Source organism: Aquila chrysaetos, chromosome 8, assembly GCF_900496995.4.
Source record: "Aquila chrysaetos chrysaetos chromosome 8, bAquChr1.4, whole genome shotgun sequence".
In the NCBI taxonomy this organism is placed as follows: domain Eukaryota; kingdom Metazoa; phylum Chordata; class Aves; order Accipitriformes; family Accipitridae; genus Aquila; species Aquila chrysaetos.
The window spans coordinates 39,492,843-39,508,904 of record NC_044011.1 but is presented as its reverse complement, the minus strand read 5'-3'; the positions used below and the strand labels follow the sequence as shown (position 1 = coordinate 39,508,904).

Below are 16,062 nucleotides of genomic sequence, written 5' to 3'. Positions count from 1 at the left end.
AAGCTGGTTTTGTTATTGCAGACCCTCAGAAAGACCAAAGCAGAGGAGGCACTGCGGTGGTTTACTCCTGCAGTCAGTCTGGTGCCAAGCATCCCGCTGTCTGTCCCCAGCAAAGCAGGGCTCTGCGCAGCTCGCTCTGTTTGCGCATGTAAAAGTTAATTGCTGCGTGTGGTGGGAATGATGGGCAATGTCCCTCTCCCAAAAGGACACTGTTGGGGTAAAGCTGTTTGTTCAACAGCTGCAGGGAAGGGTCTGGCTGGTCTGTGCGGGGTGTGCTCTGTCCCGTCCAGAGTCCAGAGCCTGGGGAAGTGTGAAGCCCTCTGGGGAAAGCCAAGGGCTGGAAAGGTGGGGTTGGGAAAACCGACTCAGTTGCGTCTTGAGGCTTTTTGCATGGGATGAGCAGCTTGGAGCAGGAATAGCAAAGCTGGGCCTGACCTACCAGAGGATTTCTTTACTCTGAAGGATTTCTGAGCAGGAAAGCAATAACTGTGTAAATGAGCCTGTTTGGTTTGGGTTTTTTTTTCTTTCTTAAATAATTCTGACTGAAGAAATGTTAATTGGGCATCTTATTAACAATTTGTTTTCATCCTTTCAGCTCTCTGGGGAGCAGCAGAGGGAAGGGGCAGCTGTAGCAGCGCACCTGAACGTGCAGCCGGTGTCCAGGAGAGAGCGAGGAGTGGCAATGAGCTGGCTCCCAGCGGGACGGAGCCAGGCAGGAAAGCCTCCTCGGAGGCAGACAATCAGTGAGGGAAGGACATCTTGAGCTGCAGCTGAATTGCAGAGGCAAGGGAATAATCACACTGAAATTACAGGTGAGGCGAGGCCGGCTTTGCTTTCGGGCGCCTTTGAGTGGAGCCTGCAGACCTTGGATGCGAGTGTCGGCAGCTTGGTTACATGAGGTTGTCCTGCTAAAACAAACATGCTCGGCCATTTCCCTGCAAGTCTGCAAGAGGCCAGGCAGCCAGGGGCCCTTCTCTTTTAATCAGCTGCAGCAGAGGCTATTCAGCAGTAGATGTATGGAGCTGCTGGGCATGCTGGGTAGATCCCTCCTCTAGGTTAAGTAGTAATTACTCCTAATTAGGAGCAAATAATATTTGATATGCTTTGGACTACTGCAAGTGACCAGTGGAAACCCAAAAGTGCTGGAGAACGTCTCCTCGCCGACTGCAAGTCCTCGCTGCAGCTGCCCCGCAGGGTCCCCTCAAGAGATGCTGCAGCCACTTTGGCTTTCGCTGCTGCCACTGCCTTGTCCCTGCATGGGACATGGAAAACGGCATGGGGGGCCTGGGGTGGGCAGCAGCATCGTGCTGAAGCAGGCGATGGTCTTGCCTGAAGGTCACTCGTTGGGTGGGACTGCTCCATTGAGGAAGTGCTGGTACCTCCGGCGTCCTGGCGCACTAGAGGTGGAAGGATGTGCGTAAGTCTATGAGAAACCGGGAGGGATTTTGCATGCCTGTAAAGATGATGGAGACTGAATTTCTGTGCCGGGATTTCATGCAAGTCAATGGCGCTCCATCAAAAAGGAGTTTAGCCCTAGCTGAAGCTGGCAGGCTTGGTCCGCCACATTTTCCCACAACTCCCTTTTGCTCCGTGTATCTCTAATTCCTGAATTGCAGCACCCTCGGTCTCCCCCAGTTTTCAGCCCCCACCCCCCAGCTAAAGAGGTCATCCGTCTGCAGGAGCCCGGGGTGCTTGAACTCCCCATCGTGCCATATAGCGTGGCCCTGGGCAGGTAGTTTTCCCCCGGGCCCTTTGGTACCTTCTCTGTGTTGGCAAAATGAGGGCAGGAAGAACTGCCCAGCTCGCGGGGACACTGGAGGCCTCGTTGCTAATGCCTGTAAATGTTCTGCATGCGCCTGGAATTCCCGCTGCCGCAGGTCTGTGTCCCCGGGATTCCCGCTCCTCCGCTGCCGGCCCTCTGCAAGGCATCCTGGTAGGGAGGAGGCAACGCAGCCGCAGCTTTGCCTTTTACTACATTTCTGTTCTGTAATAAACAGCAGTGGGGATTCATTATTATTTAAACACCCCGTGCTTCCGAAGCCTTATTTAGGCGGCGTTTTTCCACAGCATATGTTGGAATTTACTGTAAGTGCAGCCGCTCTACAGTCAACATTTGGTTTCTCTCACCCCCAGACTGCAGTGCTAATTAGGGGAGGTTTTCCCTTGTTATCCTGGGGAGGTCAGGCACAGCAATTAGCATTTTACAGAGATCCAAGAATAGTGATGGGAGAGCTCAGCCTGCAGGAAGGTGGGGGGAGAGCTCCCAGCGTGGGGCACAGGGGGCTTGGGAGCTCACCAAAGCCGCGGGCCCCAGCCGCCGGCCGGGCCCTCTGAAAGGATGATGTGTGAGGAGGATGAAGGGGAGGGAGCGGGAGTCTCTGTCTTGGTCGGAGAGACAGCAGAGATCTTGCTGCCGGGCTGTTGCGTGCTGGGTGCAGGGCAGCCGTGCCTGCTGCTGCCTTCGCTTTCTCAGCCCTCAGCAGCAACCACGAGTCACGCATGTGCTCCTCCAAAGTGAAATGTTGAACTTCACGGCAAAGCTGTGTAACTACATTAATTAACGAAGGGCTGGGGTGGGCGCCCTTGATCGTACGCCCTTGGGCATTAAGGCTGCAACGAGCTTCCAAAGCGTGAACAGGCCTGGTCAGGGAGCAGTGTAAATAAGGGCACCGGAGCCTGGCCTGGTGTCTTTGCACAGTGCACAATGCAAAGCTTTCCAGGCACGGGCTTTGAGATTGGAGAATCAAATTAAACTACTTCCTCCTCTGAGCCGCCTCCTAGGCGGTGATGCCAGCTCGGCGGGATAAAGAGCACCGCAACCCCGGTCACTGTGCCTGCTCCAGCAATTTCGCCTTTATACACGTGCACACGCGGCCTAACAAAAGCAGAATGGGTCCCTGCGGGCAGGGAACAGCGAGCAAAGCGGCTTTTGTGATTCTGCCTGCCGAGCAGAGCCAGCCCTGCTTCCTCGCTTGAGATATTATCTGCAAGCTGCTCTCTGTAACTTTATTTAGATCTTTCTGTGTTAATTGCAAGGAGAAGGGCTCCAAAGTTCAGAGTGGGAGAGAGGGATCTTTGATGTAGGAGGCTGTTGTCTCTGAATAAAGCTTTATATTATTATGTAAAACATAAAGGGCATTAGTTAGAAAACTGTGCTGATTAATTTAAGAACTCTGTCTTCTCCGGCTCTTCGCCCTCCTTTGTTTAACGAGCGAGGGGGAGGTAGAATTGCTTGAGAACTGATGCTTTTTACTCCCAGGCTCGTGGTGGAGGACTTTCTCATGGAGAGAAGAGGTGACACCACCACCTGGCCTGGCCTGAAGTAGCCGGGGCACATCGCTGAGCCGCAGCGAAGGCAGCCGGCCAGGCAGCTCCGTGTGGTTGCAGCGGGGACTGGTACCCGCCCGGTACCCGGCCAGACCAGGTAAGAAAGCAGCGCCGGCCCCGGGAGGGGGTGATGCCCAGAGAGGTGCTGGCAGCCCCCCCCGGCCCTGCCAGGCTGCAGGTGACCCCCCGAGCCCAGCACGGCCTGGCTGCACCCCTGGAGGCTGCTCGTCTGCCAGGGCCTCTCGCCCCAGCCCAGCCGGCGCTGCTGCTGAAGGCGTAATGAGAAAAGTACTCCCCCCCCCCCCAAATCAATAGGGACACCTAGGGGGTCACCTAATTGGATACTGCTCGCCGAGAGGCCGTTACAATAAGAAACCCAACCACACCACTTCAGACTGTCTGTGAGATCATAAATCATATTCCGAGCCCGGCTCAGCCTTCTCTCCGTCTCGATGCTTCATCGATCTGATGCTGCGGTTCTCCCCTGCATGAGAGAGCAGGCGGCCAAGGAGGACGTGGCTGCTGGGCTGTGCCGAGCCGGGCTGCCCTACCTCCGCTGGGGCAGGCGTTGCTCCAGGCTCCCAGGGATGTCCTTTGGTTGTTTTACTTAGCAAAGAAATCGTTTATTTTTTCAGCAAGGAAATTCACTTGGGTTTGCTGCTTTATTTATTTGTTTTGGTGTTGGCTTTGGAAACACTCCAAGGATGTTGGCTAAATAAGATCTAATTAATTGGTGGTGTTTGGCTTTGCTCAGCCACTGCCCCATCTGCACAGGCTGGGGTAGGAACCTTTCCTCCCCATCCTGCTCCGTGCCACAGCTGGGGCCGCAGCCACCCGCAGCCGCTTGCACCCCACAACTCACTTTGGCCCTTCATCTCCAGAACCTGAGCCCTCCTGTTTGTGCTCAGCCTGGTTTCCAGACTGGACTCAAAAGCCCAATTCCCCAGGAAAAAGCTCTTCCCAATAAAATTCCATATGTATATGTGTGGCCATGGTGCGCATCCCTTGCAGGAATTTCTCTAAAGCAGCCTCTTCTCATCCTCCCCTAGACGAGCAGAGCTGGGATCTGTTCCTCTCACACTGGGCTGGACCTGCCCACCGGAGACTGTGCCAGCGGAGCAGGTAAGGAGTGCCGCTGGGACAAGTGCCCGTAATACTGGGGAGCGCCGCTGGGAGAAGTGCCCATCGTACTGGGGAGCACCGCTGGGACAACTGTCCTTAATAGTGGGGAGCGCTGCTGGGAGAAGTGCCTCTAATACTGGTCAGCCCTGTGCCCACCTCCCCGCTTCTCCCTGTGCCGGAGGAGCATCTCTTGGTTCGGAGATGCTGCTGCTGCTGCCTCGTGGGGCTCTGCTCTCCTGCCATTCCCAGATGGGTCCTGCTTTCATAAATCTGAGCCCGAGTGATTTAGACACTGCTACACTGCTTTGCCTTCCCTGCTTGCCTAACAGCCTGCAAACTCCCATCCACTATATCACCTGCCTGAAGGGAAGGAACGCTTCCAGCTGCAGCACGAGGAGAGCAGGGTTGGGAAAGGGCCTGGTGTGCAAAATGGTTGAAAAAGCAAAACCATTGGGAAAAAAATCCGGGCAAAGATAAGCTGGGAGTGAGCCTCGCCGGCTGTGCTCCTCTGAAAAACACAAAGCAGAGCTGAGGTGGCTGCGGTCTGTGGGATGCTTCTCTGGGACACCCTGTGCTGGCTGGAGCTCAGCTTGTGACCAGCAGCAAACCCTGCACTAAATAGATTCCAGTGCTTCTGGTTCACCTGCAATTTTAAAAAAAAAAAAAATAAAAAAAAAATCTTCTGTGGTTCATTCCTTTCCCATTTCTATAGGGCTGTGAGAAGTGGTGTGAGACAGAGGGGCTTCCAAGTCTGGGGTGTGACCCCAGGAGGAGGCTGCGTCCCTGCCGAGCCACAGATAAAAGACAATCGATCTTGGAGGCTTGCGGGGCTCCAGCTGCCCACACCGCTGCTAGTGCAGATTTCTGCTGTATCCTTGGAAAAATGCTTGGAACTTGCTCGAGAGCCTGCATGCTCCCCCAGATACATCCAGAAGGATGGCTTGGAGAGGAGCGGGAATAATCACTGCAGACCCAAGATAAAAAAAAAAATACTCAAAGAGTAATCCTAAAAACTCTCCTTTAATCTTTGTGCTTCCAGACCTAGTCTCCCTTTCATCTAGGACTTTGCTGTTCTTTAGTTATTCTACGGTTATAGAAACCACAAGACTAGAAGAGGGGAAGAAAGAAAAGATTAATTTAATGAGCAGGTAAGCAGGTTTATTATGTAATCTGATCCTTCCTGCTAATTTCCCTGAGCCAATTTGGGAGGTAGAGCCCAACGTTAACTTTGCAACAGATTGTTGTATCCATTTTCTTCCTCACGCCATTTATCTGAACAATATTAAGGTCCAATTTGCATAGCTGCTTTAAGGAGCAGCGCAGAGATGGCGTCTCAGCCAAGCCAGGGTGTCTGATGAGAAAAGCATTTGCTTGCATAAAAGTAATGAAAGGGATACTTTGGGCCTCTTGTAATTATATATGTGCTATGCCATAATTATGCAATATAGCAATAGCATCAGCAGCCGCAGCACCCAGCATGGGTGCGGCGACCCACCTCGGCTACAGCTGGAGTGGGCGACCAGGAAAAGCGACTCGCCTTCACGGGCTTCGGGAGCAGATGCTGCAGAGCGAATCGTTGCCTTCCGAAAGGAGTTGAAAAGCGGTGGGGATCTGCTGCTGGGGAAGCACTACGGCCTTTCTCCATACCCTGGGAAAAGCCTGCACTGCCTCTGAAAGGAGTTGGTAGAGCTACAATTAAGGGAGAAATATGAAGGGAGCCAGAGCAGAGTCCCGAGAGCGCATTGAGGAGCAGGAGGCAAAATGCCTGCATGGAAACGGATGAGCATCCTCCAGCCTGTAGCAGAAGGCTGTCCTGACACCCATGTAAAGACTAAGGTCAAGTTTGGCTATCTCTATGCACTGGGCATGTGAGCAATGTCTCCACAGGATTTTGAGATGTCTTGGACGACGTCTTGCAGCCGAGCAATTGCACAAAATAGTTTAAACTGGAAATGCGGAAAGGGGTGGGAGAGGAGCATCAAAGTGTCTGGGTGCTGAGCCTGCTCTGGCTCTTCCTATCTTCTTCAAAATATTGGGCTTTCTGAAAATGTTCTGAGTGGTTCTAGCCATTCACAGCTCTCCAACATGGTGCGTAGGAAGCAGGGCAGGCTGCCTTGTGTGCTGATGCTCTGGTTGTGCAGGGCTGTAGCCTTGGGTCTCGGTTGCCCATGGGGAGAGAGGCCACGTCGATGCCATTAGGAAGAGCGTGTTGCCATGTCCTGGATCCCACATGTCATTAATCCAGCTGGGGAGTAGCCAAATGCGAGAGGCGATCGATCAAGCCTCAGTAGAAGCATTTTCTGCCTGAGGCTGGGCCGCTGCCAGGCGGTGAACACCGCAGGAAGAAAGGCCGCTCTGCACGGGCACGTGTGCGGTGGGGGAAACGAGTTATAATAACTTACAGAGGTTATGTGTCCGTGGCAATTCTCAATGAGCCAGTCGGAAAAGCACTCGGAGCGATAGATGCTCGAGCAGCGGGGTCTGTCTTGCCGGCCGATAAGGCTTTAGCTTAACAGTTATGAACTGGAGATGGGAAACAGTCAGGTGCAATGCATGTCATGCTGATGGCTCGTGGGTTTTAGCCTTCCTGCTCTAGAGCAATGGTTTAAATTAATTCTCCTGGGGCCCCTTGTCATCCTTGTGGGTCAAGACCCAGCCCCAGCCCCTGGAACTGAGAGCAAGCATTGGACCAGGCTTAGTGTCCCCACTAATGTCCCTGCTGTCATCCCTAGTCTTCTTACCTCTTCCTTCCTCCCTCCCCTGCTTCGCAGTCCTGGCAGGGCACTGCCCATCCTCGTGCAGCTGCTGCAAGGGAGGAAGATGAACGAATGCTTAGCAAACCATTTACCAAGAGGGCACTTCACCACCCGACAGGTGGGTTCATAAATCCTCCAGCCCCTTCCAGATGAGAGAAGGTTACTCCCGGCCCTCGATAAGTTCTGCTCGGAATGGAATTATGGCCTTTGCCTAAGATCCAGAAGGGAGAGGTCCTGCTCACGGAGCCACGAGCATCCTCCCACGCCACACACTGGCTTCTCCTCTGCTCTGGTGGGTAGATCACCCCACTGAGCCACCACACCCCCCTGCAGAGGCAGGAGGAGAAACCCCAACCTGATGGCTCCTTGCCATGGGCACAGGCGGTACCGGGGGCATCTCTGACAGTCATGCTCTGCTCATCTCCTGGGCTCAGGATGTGCTCCACTTGCTTGCCTAAACTTCTCTTTCTAATGATGTTTGTTCCAAAGCTGTTTTCCTGTTTTGTTTCTTTCCATCTGCCACCTCCTTTCAATCCAATTAGTGCCTTATTGATAGTTCCTTGAAATTTCAGCAATGGCGTTCGTGTGCCCCCTGACTTTGAGGTCTGCCTCACGCACCCCTGGAAGGCACTGTCTGACACATTCCTTCATTTCATCTTCACTTGCCGGAGCTGCCTGGACTTCTCTGAAGTGTTGGTGCTGTCTCCAAAGTAGAAAGCTTTTCAATTAAGGAAGTTATTTTTTTAGGGCTCGTTAAAAGAGAAAGGGGGTGGTGGTGTTTGTTGTCTTTGTGGGTAATTACTATTAATGGCCTTTCTTTTTAGCAGAGGTTTGTTACCCTTGCAAAGAAGGGGAACACTGGCAGGCTCCTGTGCGGGGAGGTGGGGGGGTAACTGGAAGTGACGGAGAATGATGTCTCTTACATTATTTCATTAGCAGCAGAACACATCTGAGGGAATACGCAATGGGGACGTGGATGGGCGTGCTTCCCACCTCCCAGCAACTCCTGCCATTGCGTACACCGGTGCAGAGCACTGCAGGGCTGGCGCCTGTGTGCAGGGGAAAGGAAGAAGCTCAGCACTGGGCATGGAGAAGCCAGTTCATGCCTTGATCTCCCGCATCTCCCCCTTATCTCTGGAAACAGGCAATCTTCCATTTCCAATGAAAGCCTTTTGTCCCTGTGCAGCTCTGCAAGTGCACCAAGGAAAACTCCCCGTAACTGAATTTCAGGCACAGCCAGTGCAGGCAGATACAGGCTCGCCGGAGTCTGCGCCATGCAAACCATGCACCAGTCAGTTCCTCCATCCCAGCCTCCCCCCTTTCCCTACGCGTCAAAGCGTCTCCAGCACACCACCGTACGTGACCCACTTTTGTATCCAGAGCATCCGCTTCTGTTTGAAAGCTCATAATGCTGCAGTAATCCCGGATGATCAAAGACTCCCATATCCACCCACAGGTATAACAAAAACAACCAGGAGCCTGGAGCGAGGCTGATGGAAGAGGTGCTCTGGGCAGAGAACGGTACAGCGCATCCCCCTCTGAAGCACCAAAGGCTTGCTAGTTCTGCTAGAGCAGAAAGCAGAAAATGGGACATGTCCCTGCGAGGCCGAGGCTGAGACCTGGGCTTCCCTGGGAAATTCAAGCTGAGCAGGATGACTGCATATGCTAAACATGGGAAACTCCTCTGTCCCTTGAAAGAAAGAACTGAATGAAGTGAAAAAGCTCAGTGGCGGAGCTTTGCAGAACGTGATAAGTTGGTCCAAGGCTACCTGGGAAGGAAGGGCATGCTATTTGCTCTTATGGTGCTTTCTTGTGGTGAGCCCGTGGTTTTGTTCAGCTTTGAAGAAATCCACTTCCTGAGCCAAATCTGTAAACTGAGTCTACACTTAAAGAAATTAAACTCCTCCCATGGCCCTGTACTGCTAGAGGATTAAAAGCATTAACAGTCCAATGGCTCTTCAATAGGCACATCTGCATAATCTTGCTTTCCCCCACTCCTGAACGGTGATGCGCCGAACCCGCCTGCAAATGCTGAATGTGGGGCATCCTGCTGCCCACCCTGGTCTGCTGCTCATCTCACCTGGGAAATCCTGGTTCAGGCTCTCTGCAAATGCAGGTGAGAAGGTGGCACCAGCTACCTCTGCTTCTGCTGTTGAGGAGTGCTTTGCTGCAGCGACAGCTGGAGAACTACTTCATTATTTTATTTTTATGGTCTTTTTAATGAAAGCTGAGGCTCTGGAGAAGGATGGGGAGGCCTTTCAGTGACCCCACCAAACTCTCTCATTACCCGTCAGGGATGGGCAAACACCCACGCTGATAAACACTCGACTGACTAACGGATGAGGCTCTACATCATAAACATTGCCTCCCGGTTTGCACTAATTGTCCTCCTTGTCACCGCTCCTTGCAGAGTGACAAATGATTTGGTTTTAATGGAGATCGGATTCCCCTGTCACTCTTAAGTAATCCCTCTAAGCCAAGGATGAGTCACGTAGACAGGACAGGGCATGTGGGGGAGCAGCCGTGGAAAGCAATGTTGTTCCCTCTGTACCAGTGTCATCCATAACAGCCGGTCCAGGCCAATTTTCCCCCCAGGCATATTTTCTTAGCCAAAGCCACTTTGTTTCCTGTAGTAGAAGCAATATTTTTCCTTCCCTGTGCAGCAAGACCAAGTGAATGCTTGACAGAATTAAAAGGCAACTCATTTAACACTGATGCAAGAGCAGCAGTTAGATTATCTGGGAAACTCATGGCTGTAGGGTTGTTTTCCAGTAATGCTTTGGTAAGGACTGCAAATGTGACTGGTGTTACTTTTGCAAGTGGTCTGCTAGACCAGAAGCTGGCCAGACTTACAGCGTTCAAGAGGTGGATGCGTGCCCAAACGGTCCCGAAATCTGGGGTCTCGCTTGCAGGATGGATTTCTGTGTGCTTGGCTCTTGAAACTAAATATTACAGAAAAAAAGCATCAAATCCCAAGTCCTCAGCTGAAGGTAAAAAAAAAAACAATCTGTTATACGTGCGGCAAAGACCGCATCTTCCTGTGTCTAGGAGGGAGTGTGGCGGCAGGATAAAGTCCTCCATTATCTCAGACATTCACACAACAGCTCAGAAGAGTTTACAGAAAACCTTCATTTACCAGAGGCCATGAAACATCTCACGGCGCCTGCTACAAACTTCAGAACTATAGAAAAAGCGAAGCATAACAGATGTGTGGCAGCGAGAGCAGGAGAAAGGAAAGCGTTGACCTTAGGCCCTGGCAATAGCAAGGAATTTCTTCAGATATAAAGAAAAAAGAAAGACTACCATGATTGCTTGTTAATGTGGTCTGAAAGAAAAATTTCTTCTCAACCCCAAATCTGTCAATTTAAGCATAAGCTAAGGAGCGGGACACGGCAACTGGGTGGCTCTGAGCCACTGGTGCCGCGCCAGCATCAGTGCTCCTCGGCTTGCATTGCATCCTGCCGAGACCAAGCCCCGGTGTTTCGAGGACAGCGATGAGCAGAGCAGCCAGAAACCAGCAAGCAGGAACCCTTTCTGCTGCTCATCTGCAGAGGCCGGGAAAGGAGCCGTGAAACTTGGCATCGATGTTCCCCTAACCTGGGAAAAGTGTGCTGGGCCATGTGCTGGTCTGGCAGGACAAAATGATTGTCACATCAGAGACTTCATTCTCCCTTGGGAAACACAGAAGAACAGAGATTTACCTGAAAGGTTTGTCAGGAAGAAAATCAAAGAAACCCCAAACAACCCCCTCTTCAAAAACTATCTCAGTGAGTTAATGATGTAAGAAGACTGCAAGATCCAGCTGGGTGAAAAAAATCTTCCAGCTGAGATTTGCTAACAGCCTCCCATAGCTAGGAAGTTATTAAAAATCTTGCCCCAGGGAAGGGCCCCCTCTCCGCATTACCAGCTCCCATCGCCCAGATGATGATTCTGAGATTTTCTGAGGCGTTTTCATTTCAGTAAAGAAAACAGATTTTTTTTTTTTTTTTTTTTTTTTAAAACCAAAACATCCCCAACTTAGTTTCTCTGCATGATTTTCTTAGTCTCTATTTTTTTAGCTGCAACTGCAATAAAATAGAATAGTAATTTCCTGTGCTGAAGCGGTGCGTTTCATTTTGGGGTGCCTTGCAGATGTGTACCTCCACGTACCGCCAACCTGCAGCCAGCCTTTGGCGCAGCCTGCGGCTCCTGCGAGGCATAAAGTGGTGTTTTTGGCAGAGTGAGGCATGAGGGCAAGAGTCTTGGGTGAGACTGTTCAGTCAGTGGGGAGGATGCAGCTGCCTGCACATCTCTTAGCAGCTGTGTCAGGCGGGGTTTGAGCCCGAAATCCGGCTGCTGGGAATGCATTTGTAGGAACTGTATCTACTCTGCGCTCTTCTACTGACATTGCTGCACTGGCAGAGGTGGGAAGCAGAGCGGTGAAACCGGGCCAGCAAAATGTTTCATGTAGCAGCACTTAACCCAGCAAAGCTGCGATTAGCAGGAGTGTCCTGCTCACGTGAGGTAATTTTATTACACTATTTTAGCAGGCGGTGTTGAGAATATGACCTTGTACATGCTAAGAGGACGCAGCTGTGTCCCTGGTAGAGCACGCTGGAAAAGGTGACCAGCAAGGGAAGGGAGCAGGCTTGTTCTTAAGACACCTGCCTTCTACCACATACAGTGTTTAAGAAGGAAAAAAAAAGACATGAAATGATGGCATTTGGCCACTCTGAGGACACTGGGGGAGGAGGAGAAGAAATCAGTTGAACTTAGTGGAAATAAGGTCTGCTGATCAGCTGCTAGATTGCTATAGGAGCGATGCTGGAACTGGCCCCCGAGGGAAGGCAAAGAGTCTCCAAGGCTGAGGGTCTCTAGGAGCAGTTGAAGACCCTTTTCCCAGGGGCTGTCTGGGTGCTGGGGCACGGGCTTGTGCTCTCCGAGATCCCGCCCAGCCCCGCTGGTCCTGCAGGTGGGTGGGCATGGGAATTGTCCTTTCCTGCTGCGCACCGGCCCATAGTTTGGCTCCAATCCCCTCTTAAAAGCCATCACGTTATTATATGATCACATCATGCAAACCAAACATTGCCAAAAGCCAGATCACCGGTGGGACCCGCCCCCCCATCAGCTGGCCTCCTTAGCTGCTCTGATCAGGGTAGCTCGGTTCCCGGACGTGGAGCGGCATCTCAATTACCTATCTATTTCTTTATCACACTGCTGGAGTAATCAGGGTCCCAACCTCTAACCGCTAAATATCACTTGAAGTCAAAGAGACAAACATGCACTAATTACAGAGCAAAGGCAGAGCCTGGCTCAGGAGCATCGCTCCTCCACAGGCATGCAGGGCCAGCTCTGCGGTTTCCCAGGGACCCTCTCCCATGGGAGACCCAGGGACCTCCGCTAAGCCCACCGAGGAGGCACACCAGGCTTTGGGAAGTGAACTGGCAGAACAAGCGCAGGGGGCTTGGCGCTGGCTGTCCTATGAAATGGTGGGAGCTTGGGAATAGGAGGCTGCAGCGCAGCTCCCTGCCCTCCCAGCAGGATCTGGCCACGAAGAGGAGCTGCTGCAAGAGTTATGCACTAGCCTGCTCTGTCCTCTGCATCCGGGCCGCACACAGAAGGTAGCAGAGTCCGTAGCCGTGGTTTTTCCCGAAAGAACTGTCCTCCTCAGGAGCTGGCAAACACACCTCTGGAGAGGGTCGGGAGTGGAGCCCTGTGTCCCTCCCTCCCTTGATGGTAGCTGCAGCTAATCCTCCTTAGATCAGCCCACCTAACCTGTTGGGCTCTAAATCGCTTCCTGCTGAGCACCCATAACACACAGATTGGGGGTAACTTTACTCCAGAGAGCTAATTAGCACAAATCTAGGCCTGGTAATTACAGCATGATAAGATTCTGGCTGCTGATATCTCTGGGCAGATAAGGCACCAGGAAGCAATCTCTTAATGCAATGGCAGTGATTGTTACAGCTTCACCTCCGTCCTGCAAAGCCTTTGGGAAGTTTGCTGTCGGGCACTGTACTGGTGCCACGGTGGATCCAGGAGCAGGGAAGGAGCTGCAGCTGCCCGTGCAGAGCGTGGGTGTTGCCCCACGACAGCTTCTCTGTGCTTCAGCCTCTGCACGGGCACAGACATCTCCTTGGCTTGCAAAGCCCACTCTCGGCCATCCTGGTGGTGGGCAAACTTCAGCAGGCAAGTATTTATCTGCCGGGGTGTTTGCACTGTGCCTGGTGGGAACCAAAGTTGCTGGGGAGGGGCATGGGGGATTTCTGCAAGGCCCAGGAGGAGGGACGTACCCTGGTGATAAGAAGGCTGGAAACCCCTCGGCATTGCCTTTATTTTAGCTGTGGGGTAGGGTGTGAGTGCTCCAGCTGACGTCTTTGGTTTATGCTTCCGTCTACCAGGGGATAAGGAGCGGAGGGTCCAGAGCAGATTTGATTGTGGGGGGGGAAAAGAGGATTTCTGTAGAGGGAAGAGTGCCCAGGCAGGACTATCGGCCATTTCAAGCCTCCCTGCTGCGCTGGATTAGTTTACCTGAATGCAAGTGAAAATTGGGTTAGGCATGCGCTTTAGAGGTGTTCATGTCTTTGGAGCTGATGCACTTTTGAGAATGATAACACATCGCCCCATCTGTGAATCTCGGAGTAATTTACGAACTGTCCCAAATTCCTCCTCTTATTCCAGCCCCAGCAATAAAATGAGATAATTATTCCCATGTTATTAAACCTGAAACTGAGGCTTGTGCATCTCGCTTACAGATGTGTGAGGGGGCTACAGCTCTTTTAGTTTCTGTTGGTGTAAATCGGGATTAATTTGGAAGAAGCCCACATGGGGATTTTTGTATTAAGAAAAGAAAATACTCTCAAGGAATGTATATTCTGAATTAGATGGGTAGAGGACATCGAGCAAAGCAAAAAATCATCAATGCCATCCTGCAGAACGTCATCGGGATACATCACGCGTGTGGGGGTGTTGCAGCGAGGCCAAAGTGAAGGGCAACGCAATGTTGCACCCAGGGCTGCTCTGGAGCTGGGCTCTGGGTAGTCAGCACACGTGAAGTGTGTGGTTTGAACCAACTGGTTAGAGTAATTGTTATGAAATTAGAAGCTGTATAACACCGGGAAGAGAGTAGTAAAGGATCCTAAACCTCCCTGACGGTTCTGGTTGTTAATGTCTGCCTGTAGCTTAATTACACCATCAATTCCATTAAATAGTGCAGTAACTAACTGGAATTTAATGGATACATAGAAAAGAATAAATCGGATTTACAGTGTAACTGATATCCCTTTATGGAATCAGAAGAAACTGGAACAGAGATTCAATTTCTGCTATGTAAAATTAGAGAAAGAAAGAAATAAAAATTAAAAGCCTGACCCGTAGGGGCAGTGGTTCCAAAGCCGAGGTGCCCTGGGGTGGCACTGCCTGCAGGCTGTGACACCCCACGCAGGGCCCGGGCCTGAGCGGAGGGCCCCCAAAATGGGGCACGAACGTGGCGAGTGCGGCATAGCTCTCCGGGGGCCTGCCTGCTGCCCAGCACCCCGGCTCCCTGGAGGGAGGAGCAGACTGTCCCAGCACTGCCAGGGTGGTCCTGATGCTCTGCATCTTCCTGCAGGATACAGGCACGTCCCTTTCTTTTCTTGGTTTTTTGAACTCCACATTTCAGTGGAAGATGTGTTTGCTTTTTTTGCTTAACTAACCACACGCTGTTTGCTGTAGAGGTGTTGGAGCACCCGGCCAAATTTCCTCTGTGTTGACGAGGAGCAAACAGTCCAGCGGAACACGAGTTCCAGGCAACAAGCAGTGTTTGCAGAGAAAATCCAGAGGCGTTTCGGCGTGTTCAGAGCTGTTGCTTCATCGAGAGGGAACACTGACACTGCTTGTTCTGCCTCGTGATAAACCCCCGCAAGAGAGCTGCAGCATCCTGGGATAACTAGAGGAGGGCTGTACGCTGCTAGGCAAGCTGATGCTGAGCAGCACACGACGCCAGTTTTGGCATGAGACGAGCCGTCTCTGGCGAGAACCACAACAGGTTGAGCGGGAGGGTCTGTTGGGAGGGAACAAGCTATTCCCGTAGCGAGCACGCTGCACGGGCTGAACTATTTTGCTTTACGAGGCGATGCAGGTGAGACCGAAGTTACTGGAGAGCATCCCCTCCTTTGGCAAGCGCGTTCCTCGCACTGCTGAGTCATCAAGTGGCCGAGTTAAGTAGAAAAGAGAGGCTTTCAGCCACTCGCCCCTGCGCCTGTGGATTTCCCTGGCTGGAACAAGCCCGGGATTGCCGTGCCCTCCTCCCTCTCGGCTATGAACCCGCCGAGCCAGGGGTTGCTCCCATTATCCGGGCAGCGATCTGCCTATTGTCAGCGCTCGGCAAACACGCGAACAGCAGCAGCAACCCACGCGGGAGGGCAGCGCGCTGGAGGCATCGCTCTGGGGCTGTCAATTCAGCCTGTCTCGCCGGCGCTAACCGCGCTTTCAAATTATAATAAAGCACAAAGGGAGCTCAGGCAGAAAGGTAACAAGCTGTGCTGCCGGGGAGCAGCCTCAGCTGAAAGCTTCAGTCTGCGGAGCGCCAAAAACACGGCAGGCTGCAAATTCTCCCTTCTCTGCTGCTCTTCCGTCGCGGCCATCTCCCCAGCCCCGCTTCTGTTGGCCTCTCCAAAAACTGCTCCCGGGCTCCTCCTCAGCAGATGACACGGGATTTTTTTTTTCCCTGTAAACCCAGTTGAAATCATTGTTTGCTGACAGCTCGGCCTCCCAGAGACGGCCGAGTGCGCCACGTAGGCAGGTGCAAAAATAGATGTGCTACTCCGCACGCCTCCTCCCAGGGCAAGCAGAGCCCAGCATACCCCGAGGGCCGCGGGCATCGATCGGGGGACACGCC

At 52.4% G+C, this 16,062-nt stretch overlaps 1 protein-coding gene across 3 annotated transcripts; it reads left to right on the top strand.

The window, feature by feature from the left end:
• The first annotated feature begins 4,101 nt into the window (after window positions 1-4,101).
• LOC115345219 lies at window positions 4,102-11,411 on the top strand. 3 transcript variants are annotated; one of them, XM_030023676.1, is made up of 4 exons: window positions 4,102-4,449; window positions 7,221-7,323; window positions 8,145-8,560; window positions 8,662-11,411. In XM_030023676.1, exons 1-4 carry the CDS (start codon window positions 4,319-4,321, stop codon window positions 8,819-8,821), a joined length of 810 nt encoding a protein of 269 aa, XP_029879536.1. In that variant the 5' UTR covers window positions 4,102-4,318; the 3' UTR covers window positions 8,822-11,411. The 3 variants fall into 3 exon arrangements, with proteins under 3 accessions (XP_029879536.1, XP_029879537.1, XP_029879535.1); XM_030023677.1 differs by having other exon boundaries at window positions 8,142-8,349; XM_030023675.1 differs by having other exon boundaries at window positions 8,142-8,560.
• Window positions 11,412-16,062: the final 4,651 nt, after the last annotated feature.